The sequence below is a fragment of the Colobus angolensis genome, unplaced genomic scaffold (assembly GCF_000951035.1).
Source record: "Colobus angolensis palliatus isolate OR3802 unplaced genomic scaffold, Cang.pa_1.0 Scaffold253, whole genome shotgun sequence".
In the NCBI taxonomy this organism is placed as follows: Eukaryota; Metazoa; Chordata; class Mammalia; order Primates; family Cercopithecidae; genus Colobus; species Colobus angolensis.
Window position 1 is genome coordinate 455,121 of NW_012115744.1, and position 12,652 is coordinate 467,772.

The window sequence follows — 12,652 nt, forward strand, 5'->3', positions numbered from 1 at the left end:
AATCAACAGAATATACATTCTTCTCAGCATCACATAGCACTTATTCTAAAATTGACCACATAATTGGAAGTAAAACACTCCTCAGCAAATGCAAAAGAACGGAAATCATAACAAACAGTCTCTCAGAACACAGTGCAATCAAATTAAAACTCAGGATTAAGAAACTCACTCAAAACTGCACAACTAAATGAAAACTGAACAATTTGCTCCTGAATGACTACTGGGTAAATAACGAAATTAAGGCAGAAATAACGAGTTCTTTGAAACCAATGAGAACAAAGAGACAACATACCAGAGTCTCTGGGACACAGCTAAAACAGTGTTAACAGGGAAATTTATAGCACTAAATGCCCACATCAGAAAGTGGGAAAGATCTAAAATTGACACCCTAACATCACAATTAAAAGCACTAGAGAAGCAAGAGCAAACAAATTCAAAAGCTAGCAGAAGATAAGAACTAACTGAAATCAGAGCAGAACTGAAGGAAACAGAGACATGAAAAACCCTTAGAAAAAAATCAATGAATCCAGGAACTGGTTTTTTTTAAAGGTTAACAAAATAGACCACTACCCAGAATAATAAAGAAGAAAGGAGAAAGGAATCAAATATACACAATAAAAAAAGATAAAGGAGATATCACCACTGATCCCACAGAAATACAAACTACCATCAGAGAATACTATGAACATCTCTACGCAAATTAACTAGAAAATCTAGAAGAAATGGATAAATTCCTGGACATACACAACCTCCCAAGACTAAATCAGGAAGAAGTCAAATCCCTGAAAAGACCAATAACAAGTTCTAAAATTGAGGCAGTAATTAACAGCCTACCAACCAAAAAAAGCCCAGGGCCAGACAGATTCACAGCCAAATTCTACTAGAGGTACAAAGAGGAGCTGGTATCATTCCTTCTGAAACTATTCCAAACAATAGAAAAAGAGAGACTCCTCCCTAACTCATTTTATGAAGCCAGCATCACGCTTATTCCAAAATCTGGCAGAGACACAACAAAAAGAAAATTTCAGGCCAATATCCCTGATGAACATCAATGCGAAAATCCTCAATAAAATACTGGCAAACTGAATCCAGAAGCACATCAAAAAGCTTATCCACCACAATCAAGTCGGTTTCATCCCTGGGATGCAAGGCTGGTTCAACATAGGAAAATCAATAAATGTAATCCATTACATAAATAGCACCAATGACAAAAACCACATGATTATCTCATTAGATGCAGAAAAGGCCTTCAATAAAATTCAACACCCCTTCATGCTAAAAACACTCAATAAACTAGGTACTAAAGGAACATATCTCAAAATAATAAGAGCTATTTATGACAAACCCATAGCCAATATCATACATTCAAGCTGGAAGCATTCCTTTTGAAAATCAGCACAAGACAGGGATGCCCTCTCTCACCACTCCTATTCAACACAGTATTGGAAGTTCTGGCCAGGGCAATAAGGCAAGAGAAAGAAATAAAGGGTATTCAAATACGAAGGGAGGAAGTAAAATTGTCTCTGTTTGCAGATGACATGATTGTATATTTAGAAAACCCTATTGTCTCATCCCAAAAACTCCTTAAGCTGATAAGCGACTTCTGCAAAGTCTCAGGATACAAAATCAATGTGCAAAAATCACAAGCATTCCTATACACCAATAATAGACAAGCAGAGAGCCAAGTCATGAATAAACTCCCATTCACAATTGCTATAAAGAAAATAAAATACCTAGGAATGCAACTTACAAGGGACATGAAGGACCTCTTCAAGGAGAACTACAAACCACTGCTCAAGGAAATAAGAGAGGACACAAACAAATGGAAAAAAAATCCATGCTCATGGATAGAAGAATCTATATCATGAAAATGGCCATACTGCCCAAAGCAATTTATAGATGCTATACTATTCCCATCAAGCTACCATTGACTTTCTTCACAGAACTAGAAAAACTACTTTAACTTTCATGTGGAACCAAAAAAGAGCCCACATAGCCAAGACAATCCTAAGCAAAAAGAACAAGGCAGAAGACATCGCACTACCTGACTTCAAACTATACTATAAGGCTACAATAACCAAAACGGCATATACTAGTACCAAAACAGATACATAGACCAATGGAACAGAACAGAGGCCTCAGAAATAACACCACACATCTACAACCATCTGATCTTTGACAAACCTAACAAAAATAAGCAATGGGGAAAGGATTCCCTATTTAATATATAGTGCTGGGAAAACTGGCTAGCCATGTGCAGAATCCAGAAACTAGGCCCCTTCCTTATACCTTATACAAAAATTAACTCAAGATGGATTAAAGACTTTTTTTTTTTTTTTTTGAGACGGAGTCTCGCTCTGTCGCCCAGGCTGGAGTGCTGTGGCCGGATCTCAGCTCACTGCAAGCTCCGCCTCCCGGGTTTATGCCATTCTCCTGCCTCAGCCTCCCGAGTAGCTGGGACTACAGGTGCCCGCCACCTCGCCTGGCTAGTTTTTTGTATTTTTAGTAGAGAGGGAGTTTCACCGTGTTAGCCAGGATGGTCTCGATCTCCTGACCTCGTGATCCGCCCGTCTCGGCCTCCCAAAGTGCTGGGATTACAGGCTTGAGCCACCGTGCCCGGCCAAGATGGATTAAAGACTTAAACATAAAACCTAAAACCATGAAAACCCTAGAAGAAAACCTAGACAACAGCATTCAGGACATAGGCATGGACAAAGACTTCATGACTAAAACACCAAAAGCAACTGTAACAAAAGCCAAAATTGACAAATGGGATCTAATTAAACAAAAGAGCTTCTGCTCAGCATAAGAAACTATCAGAGTGAACAGGCGACCTATAGAATGGGAGAAAATTTTTGCAATCTATCCATCTGACAAAGGTCTAATATCCAGAATCTACAAGAAATTTACAAGAAAAAAAACAACCCCATAAAAGGTGGGCAAAGGATATGAACAGACACTTCTCAAAAGAAGACATTTATGTGGCCAACAAACATGAAAAAAAAGCTCATCATCACTGGTCATTAGAGAAATGCAAATAAAAACCACAATGAGATACCATCTCATGCCAGTTCAAACGGCAATCATTAAAAAGTCAGGAAACAACAGATGCTGGAGAGGATGTAGAGAAATAGGAACACTTTTACACTGTTGATGGAAGTGTAAATTAGTTCAACCATTGTGGAAGACAGTGTGGCAATTCCTCAAGGATCTAGAAACAGAAATACCATTTGACCCAGCAATCTCATTACTGGGTATATATACACTCAAAGGATTATAAATCATTCTACTATAAAGACACAGGCACATGTACGTTTACTGCAGCACTATTTACAACAGCAAAGACTTGGAACCAACCCAAATGCCCATCAATGATAGGCTGGATAAAGAAAATGTAGCATATATACACCATGGAATACTATGCAGCCATAAAAAAGAATAAGTTCATGTCCTTTGCAGGTACATGGATGAAGCTGGAAACCATCATCCTGAGCAAATTAACATAGGAACAGAAAACCAAACACTGCATGTTCTCACTCATAAGTGGGAGATGAACAATGAAAACACATGGACAAAGGGAGGGGAACATTATACACTGGGGCCTGCCAAGGGGTCGGGGGAAAGGGGAGGGAGAGCATTAGGACAAATACCTAATGCATGTGGGGCTTAAAACCTAGATGATGGGTTGACAGGTGCAGCAAAACACCATGGCACATGTATACCTACGTAACAAACCTGCATGTTCAGCACATGTATCCCTTAAAGTAAAATAAAACTTAAAGCAAAATAAAAATTTTTTAAAAGAAATTAAAAAAAAAAAGAATGAAATTACTTACTTCACAGGTTGCAGGCTCTCATGAAGAACGAAATATGGATACAGTTTCTGGCATATATCAAATTTTTTTATATTATGGATTTAAATTATGTAATGTCCCATTTTGCACTGTTACTTGAGTTTTTTTTTAAGCGAAAATTATCTATTTACAACAACCTATGATAATGTTATTCTTATCACAATTCCTTGAGTAGACATCTCTCTCCCACTAAAAGATTAAACTTCCAGTGGGAATGATGGCTCACACCTGCAATCCCAGCTACTCAGGAGACTGAAGTGGGAGGATCACTTGAGGCCAGGATTTCAAGACCAGCCTGGGAGACAGCAGGACTCCATCTCTACAAAAAAAATTTTAAAACTTAACCAGGCATGATAGCAAGCACCTGAAGTCCCAGTTACTCAGGAGGCTAAGGTGGGAGAATAGCTTGAACCCAGGAGTTCAAGGCTGCAGTGAGTCGTGATCATGCCATTGCACTCCAGCCTGAGTGACAGAATGAGGTCAACTCTATTTAAAAAAAAAAAGATTAAACTTATACTCACTTAAACTCATTAGATGGAGGTTTCAGAAACTTTAGTTTTTAAAACTCAAGTTGTGAATGTTACAGGTACATCACGACATGGCTCCCTGCTCCATGGAAGACCTTCACAGCACACAGGCCTGGCCATCCACTTCATCACTGTGACCTGGGTTCTTTGCTTTGCCTCTTAGGACTGGATGGGGCTTCCATGGGTCTCACCCATGACCTGATGTAGCTTAAAGGGGGGTGACGGGGTGTTTGTAGCTGAAGAAAAATAAGTTTTGTGTTTGTTGTTGAGGGGAGCAAAGGCCCACAGCCTGACACCTGTTCCCTGAGGAGGCATAAAAGAAACCTAGGGAAAGCAGAATGGTTGGTATCAGTGCACAAACTACAGGCCTACCCATCACGCCGCTAAGCAGTAATAGAGGCACAGGGAATGACAACAGGTGGCTGGCCCCAGCAGGGAAGGGATGCCCTTTGAGGACTCCAAGTCAACCTTAAAAAAGAGGGTGTGGGGACCAGAAAGCTTATCCTCAGCACATGTATGCCACCTATGTGAATAGGAGGAAATAAAAAAAATAGCAAGGATAGCAAGTGGGGACGCTGGGATGGGGTGGGCCTGTCCCTCCGTCCCTCCGTCTCTCCCTCCCTCCTGTGCAGCCATGTTGCCCTGGGAGAACTGAGAACTGCAGAGTCTGAGAGTTCTCTTTCTCCTGTGATTAAAGGTTATGGAGAATTAAATCATAAACCTTTCATCTCTGTGATGCATGGTTCATCACCATACACGGGGAGGTGCTACCCACTGTGTCACTTTGTCTAATTTGAGTTTATTAGACCTTGGGCTGGCAAAGCTCAGGAAACTCACATGACAGATGCTATGTGAATGTATGTTAGCTATTACTGTGCATTTAGTTGACTGGACTTTTCTTAGGGAAACTGAAGGCAGATTTAATCTTTAGGAAAAAAGAGAATTCACCAAGATAATGTTTGAGTATTCCCTTGAAAACTGAGAGGCTGGCCATCTACAATAGGAACCCCAAGAGTATCTATGGCTTTGTTTATAAAATAGGTGAGGACATCAGATGCTTGGGCTTCTCTCTCAGGAAGTAGTGTGAACAGGGCTCACCAACACCAGAGGGAGATTTCTGCAGAACAGCTGGGAGAACCTCACGAACAGAATGAGGGGAGCAAGGATGGTGTGCTCAGCTCATTCCTAGGGCAGGAGAAGGAACATGCCTCACATCCCAAAGGCGATCTCAACACTCCCTCAAGGATGCGGGGTCTTTCCTGCAACAGCTTTGACTGGCTTGGGTGAAGCTGCCCACCACTACCCACCAAGGCCATTACCTGCTTTCCCTTCACCACGTGCTTGGGTACTGGCACTCTGACCTCCAGGTCAGTATAGTCCTGTGACCAGGTGTAGTTCTCTCGGACAGCACCATTGTAACTGTCGGGATTTTTCTGGAACTGCTCCTGAATCCTGAAAAAGAATAAAAAAGGTAAGATCCCAGCCAGCCATGCCTGAGCAGACGACCCCATGGGCAGCCCAGCCACATGCCACTCCTACATCCTGGAGACATGACCAACTCAAGTTTCATCTCAAACTCACTTGCTCTGGCATCTGCAAACCCCTCCTCTTTTCGGGTGATTTCCTTTCTGACCCTCCTGCATGGTACCCCTGGAAATCACATGACAAGGGAAAAGCTACAGAAAAGAAACCTCAGTGCAGCACCCTACAGTTTAGGAAAAGTATCTGGGACCACAGTCAAAGTATAGCTGGTGCTGCTGGCCTTCAGAGTACTGAGATCCAGGCCTGTTAATTAACCAGAGGGCCCTTATTAATAAAATTCTTAGGCTCATGAGTCCTTGGTTTCTTATAATCTGCTTGGCAAGGCCTATCTTTTAAAAAAGGAAAAAAAAAAAAGAGGCCAGGTGTGGTGGCTCATGCCTGTAATCCCAGCACTTTGGGAGGCCAAGGGTGGGTGAATCACCTGAGGTCTGGAGTTCGAAACCAGCCTAGCCAACATGGTGAAACCCTGTCTCTACTAAAAATACAAAAATTAGCTAAGCATGGGAGCACATGCCTGTAATCCCAGCTACTTGGAAGGCTTAGGGAGGAGAACTGCTTGAACCTGAGAGGCAGAAGTTGCAGGTTGTAGTGAGCTAAGATTGCACCATTGCACTCCAGCCTGGGCAACAAGAGCGAAACTCCATCTCAAAAAAAAAAAAAAAAAAGGCAAAACTATTTCATCCTGCAGCTGCTAAACTTCAATCCTAATCCAACCCCTAGCCTCTATTTTCTCCTAGTAAATAAATCAAAGCTAAAAGGACTGCATTAAAAGTATATACATCATTTGTAAGACATAAGTAAAACGTTTAATGAGACAGCCTGAAAAACTCAATCAAGCAAATTGTATTGTATAGGCCTGTTATAAACACAGCACAGATACAGATAAACCTACCAAGAAGCTGATGTTAAAAATAAAATATAATATTTTCCATAAAATGTAACAATGCTAATAATATAAACACTATGTAAGTTTAGACTCACAAGTCCATTATAGCGAACTGAAGATCTAAATTACAGACAAAAGCCTAGTCATGGAGGAGGCAGCAGCTATGAACACAGAACATTCCAACAGTAGGTGAAGCTCAGTCAACTTCTCCAGGGTCTGCTCAGAGACAAGCAGACAAAATCTGGCAGGGAGACAGCCACATGGGCTTGTAAACAATGTGTGTACTATGATCCTGTTCACATAGGAAAACACAAAACTACACGTATCTACATCTATGTATCTTACACATGCAAGACAAGGGTTGGGAAGGGGTGGTCCAAGAGCGCAGGCTTTCTCTGGCCAGAGTTCTAAGACAAGAACATATTTACCTTCCGTGGGTATGCTCTGCACACTGTCTATGCATGAAGCTGGGCCTCCACCACAGCCTGAGTCCTCTGGGCTTGGCAACTGGTGGCTGTTAAGAACTGAATTGGGTCCCCTTGCTATGTTGGAATCTTAATCCCCAGGACCTCAGAATGTGACCTTAATAAAAACAGGGTCTTTACACAGGTGACGCAGTTACAACAAGGTCATTAGGGTAGGCCCTAATCCACTATGACTGATGTCCTTAAAAGGGGGACTTTGGAGAGACGATGTGAAGGCCATGTGGAGACAATGGACTGATGTGCCTATAGGCCAAGGAACGCCAAGGACCGCAGGACACCACCTAAAGCTTGAAGAGGAGAGGGAATATCTTCCCTTAAGGCCTTCAGAGGGAACATGGCCCTGCTGACACCTTGATCTCAGACTTCCCTTCTAAGAACTCTGAGAGAATCAACATTTGTTTAAGCCGCCCATTTTGTGGTACGTTATTGTGGTAGCATGAACAAACACGGTGGCTAAGGAAACTAATTTCAATCAGAGGTGATATTCAAAATTCAGCACTGAATATTGGCAGGACTAGACACCAACCACTAACTTCTAGACACTCAGAAGAGATGTCAGCCTTAAACTACTCACACAGGCGGGCCACTATGGGACAGAGAAATGACATATGGAAACCAGGAGTCACATAGGATTCCTGGCTGAATGACATGAGAAACAGGGTGCGGGGAAGGAAACTAAAGAATGTTCAGTATGTTGAAAACGGGCAGCAAAAGAAAGATTTAGATGCAACCAATAAACACATTTTCAAAGACTATTTAGTGATACGGAGGAAGCTTTCAATATACCATAAAACTGAAAAGGGGGTATTGTTACTTTTAAGTATGGAATGACTTTAATTTCTAAGAAGAAACATAATATACACACGTGTGTACACATATATGAAAAAGACTGAAAAGAAGCACATTAAATCTTTGTGGTTATCTCTGACAGTAGAGTAACACGGAATCTGACTTTCTTCTTTGTACCTAGGTATTATCCAAACTCCCTAGAATATGTAGACATTTTTATAACCAAGAGAAAAATGGTTCTCTTTAAAAAATGCTAACAGGAGACAGTGATGCACCCTGCAGCCCCTGTATCCAGGTGCGGTCCCAGGGCCACAGCAGCAGCACTAGCCTGACCCTTGGAGCAGAGTACGAAGGAGTCAGACACAGAGAGGGGGACCCACCCAGCCCCCAAGTTTCCACAGGATCCTTCTAGGTGAGCACTGACAGCAGCTTTAAGACTCACATCTGACATAAATATGCTTGAACATGCAGAGAATATTTCCAAAAGAACAATAGGATAGCAGCAGCTATTTTTACGGCTGGAAACTGTAGACTTCTTTTCATTGACACTTTTGTACATACATTACCATTTGAAAAAAGTCAAAATTATGAAAACATACAAATAAAATACCCCCCCACACACACACAAAATGAAGACCAACATGGCCTCAGCACTTGGCAGAGATCAGGGAGTAAACATGAAGACTCCTCAAAAGTTGGGGGAAAAAAATGGCTCTCTCAAGAAAGGAGAATGAGTATAGTCCCGGGGGATATCCTTGGGGATGCTGCCGCCAGCAACAGTGCAGTCACTCAGCTAATACCACCAGTGATGCCCACGTGGGTTCTGCCTCCTCCAGGGCAAATGGCAGTCATAGTCTCTGCCTTGGAGTGAGGGGGGACATCTGTCACCCTTGCCACTACACACTGCAGTAAAGCTGTATGCTTTTGGAGAGGGCTCTGGTCACATAGAACCTGCCTCACCCCATCCTCCTGCCATGTCCTCAGCAGCCCTGGCCTGGCTCCTCTTGCATGGAACCTACAGATTCCCTCCACAGGAAGCAGGAGAATCACTCCTTAAACAGCCCTTGCAAGTTGTTGGGCGCTTTTTATAGTGCTCTGAATGCACATTCTATTTAAATAAGGTTGATTATTTCCAGCCAACAGTATGTAAAAATAAGCGTCCTGTCAAGTGCAGGTGTCTCTGGCCCCCACTGTGCCACTGTTGGTCACCCCTGCAGCTGCAGGCCTGGGCACACGGTAGGAGGCAGGGGAGGGAGCATCCATGCTTCAGCACCAAGGGTGGGAGTAGGAAAGTGAGTCAGCAGTCAGGTTGAAGATTATGGAGTAGGTCTCCCTGCAGCTCCCACTCCTGTTGAGCTGGGATAACAAGGTTCTAAATGTGTTAAAGGAAAAACACAGAACAGGCTCTGTTGCCTGTTGGGTGCTGTGGGTAGCAGGGCCCTCTGTCTCCTTGGGGATAGGCCAGACCCTTCCTGGCAGACTGCAGGCCTAGGTGCTGCTGAGTGTGGCAAGCCAGGCACCAGGGTCACCTGCACAGGGACAGCTGGCAGCACTGTCACCAGGAGTCACTGTCATGCAGGCAAGCAGTTCTTGACTAAGTAGGTCAGGTTTCTGACCAGGTTTCTGAGACTCATCGTCAGGAACCTGACCTACCCAATCCGCCTGTCTGAGTGCTGCCACTAGAAACCAAAAGGTCCTCTCTCCTTCCCTTTTTTTTTTTTTTTTGAGACGGAGTCTCGCTCTGTCGTCCAGGCTGGTGTGCAATGCCACAATCTTGGCTCACTGCAACCTTTGCCTCCCAGGTTCACGCAATTCTCCTGCCTCAGTCTCCAGAGTAGCTGAGATTATGGGTGCGCACCACCATTCCCAGCTAATTTTTGTATTTTAGTACAGATGGGGTTTACCGTTGTTGACCAGGCTGGTCTCGAATTCCTGACCTCAAGTGATCCGCCTGCCTCAGCCTCCCATAGTGCTGGGATTACAGGTGTGGGCCACCGTGCCCAGCCTCCTCCCATTTGTTTTTAAAAAACACAGGATTAGGCTAGGCTCACACTTGTAATTTTAGCACTTTGGGAGGCCAAAACAGGAGGATTACTTGAGGCCACGAGTCTGAGACCAGCCTGGGCAATATAAGAAGACGCATCCTACAAAACATTTTAAAATTAGCCACACATATGGTGCACACCTGTAGTGTCAGTCACTTGAGGGGTTGAAGTGGGAGAATGGATTGAGCCCAGGAGTTCAAGGTTTTAGTGAGCTATGATTGTGCCACTGCACTCCAGCCTGGATGACAGAATGAGACCCTGTCTCTAAAACGAAACAAAAAACAAAACAGGATCAGACAATCCTGATTTTCCAAAAGCTAGTGGCAAATATGTAAAATGAAGAGTAAAAGGAGGTCAAAGACCTAACCTAAAGAGTTTTGTCTAGGAAGCTAGAGCCCCAAACCTGTAATAGATTTATAATTCAACCAGATAAGGGCTGACCTCAAGCTCTTCTCCAGAGAGAGAATGCCTATGATAGGCATTGACTGCCTGACTAAAGGCGAGGTTTGGCTCCCCAAGTCACAGCCAGTGATTCCAAAGCGGAGGTGTTTGCACAGAAATGTCAAGCTTGCTGCTCCCCACTTCCCGCCCCCTGGGGCTCAGTGATTGAGGCCCGATTTGTCAACCCCCTCTCTGTCACCCCAAATACAGCTGTTCTTTCATGTCTCTTGCAATCAATCCTGTCTACCCTTTAAATGTTAACACTCTTAACTACATTGCCCTTAACTACCTTGCACAAAAGCCACTACTCTGTGCAAAGATGACAACATCCCTGTCACCCTCATCTCCTTCCATTATCCCAGGTGAGAGTTGTCATCACACCTCAACACCTGTTGACCTCACTGTCCCCTCAGGAGAGGTCCCACAACATTTGGGTGCAATGTACATATATGTGTGCTAGGGTCTGAAATGTTTGTGTTCCCCTAAAACGTGTATCTTGAAATCCTAACCCTGAAGGTGATGGCAGTAGGAGGTGGGGCCTTTAGGAAGTGATTAGGTCATGAGGGTGGAGCCTCTGAGTGGGATTAGTGCCCTTATATGGAGGTCTCAAAGAGCTTCCTCATCCCTTCCACCATGGGAGAACACCACATGAAAACAGAGATCCATGAATCAGGAAGCAGGGCCTCCCCAGACACTGAATCTACTGGTGCCTTATCTTGGACTTCCAGCCTCCAGAATTGTGAGACATAAATTTCTGTGGTCTACAAGCCACCCAGGCTATGGTATTTTGTTATAGTAGCCCAAATGGACTAAGCCAGCACGAGTGTATGTGTGCATAGTACATATGTGTGGTATATGTGCAGTGCACTGCATGATAAAGGTATGTGTGCACTATGTGTGGGGGTACATGTGTGTGCATACAATGTGTGTGTGCCACATGCATGTGTTTGGTATATGTGTACCTGCATGTGCATATAGGCATGTGTAATGTGTGTGCAGTCTGTATGTGTGGTGCATGTGTGCGGTACACATGTGCATGTGTGTGGTATGCATGTATGCATGCAGTGTGCATATGTATGCATAAGGGATAGTACGGGTGTGGTATGGGCATACAGTATATATGTGTGTGATGTACGTGCCATAGGTATGAGGCAACCAGCAGACATGGCTCACTCTCTCCCTTGAAATTCTCACCTGTCTCTTACCAATTTTCTTCTCATCTCACTGACCCGGCACATCCCACACCAGGATGGGAGCCATGGCTGCCTCTCTTCTCAGTCTCTGTGCATGCCACTGTGACTACATTATTCTCAACAACCTCGTATGGCTCCCTATGGCCCAGGAGACAAGGCCAGGGCCTCAGCAAGGCACTCAAGGTAGCCCATGATTGAGTGTCATGATTCCTTCCTCCCTTTTTCCTCCTGCTCCCACAAATGAATACTCCTCCTCATCTGTCAACTCTTCCCTGCCTATGCTCAGTCTCAACTCAAGATTCCTTCCACCTGATGGAAATACGGTCAATTTTCTTCTGGGTTTCTTCATTTTCAAAGCTTTATAAAATAAGCATTATTATAAAAATGACCCATCCTTGAGGCCCACTGCCCTGCTTCTGAAGTCTAAAACTCATGGTCGGCCAGGCCCACTTCCTACTTCTCGGCTGTATCTTCCTAGGAGTGTTCACTCCCAAGAGCTTGTCCACTCATGCGGATTTCAGTGCTCAAAAATGACTCAATGCCTGGACCCCAGCCCTAGGCCTCCAGCTGCCAGGTCTGCCCCAACTCCAGCGACCCAGACGTAGACTGGGCCTTGGTCTTGACTTCTGCAACCTTCAACCTTCTCACTTATGAAGGGACAGGCTGGAGCCAGTCACCACTCCCAGGCTTCTGCACAGACAAGCAACTCATACTAACCAGCCTTCCTGCAACTCTTGCCAGATTCATCTGTCTAGAGGGCGGTGCCTCCCTGCCTGCTGCCCAGCTCCCACTGAGGCTCCCCTACCCACCAGGCTCCTTTCGTTGCTGTGCATGCATTATTTCTAAGTTCATGCTTCTTTACTAGCAAGGACGTGACCCCCCCCCCCCAC

General features: G+C 44.1%; 1 protein-coding gene across 1 annotated transcript in view; it reads right to left on the minus strand.

The window, feature by feature from the left end:
- NUDCD3 (NudC domain containing 3) overlaps positions 1–12,652 on the minus strand; it is a 109,306-nt gene that overhangs the window by 39,918 nt on the left and 56,736 nt on the right. The window contains exon 3 of the mRNA XM_011946768.1: positions 5,701–5,833. Coding sequence (XP_011802158.1) covers positions 5,701–5,833 — 133 coding nt within the window. The remainder of the gene's footprint in view (positions 1–5,700; positions 5,834–12,652) is intronic.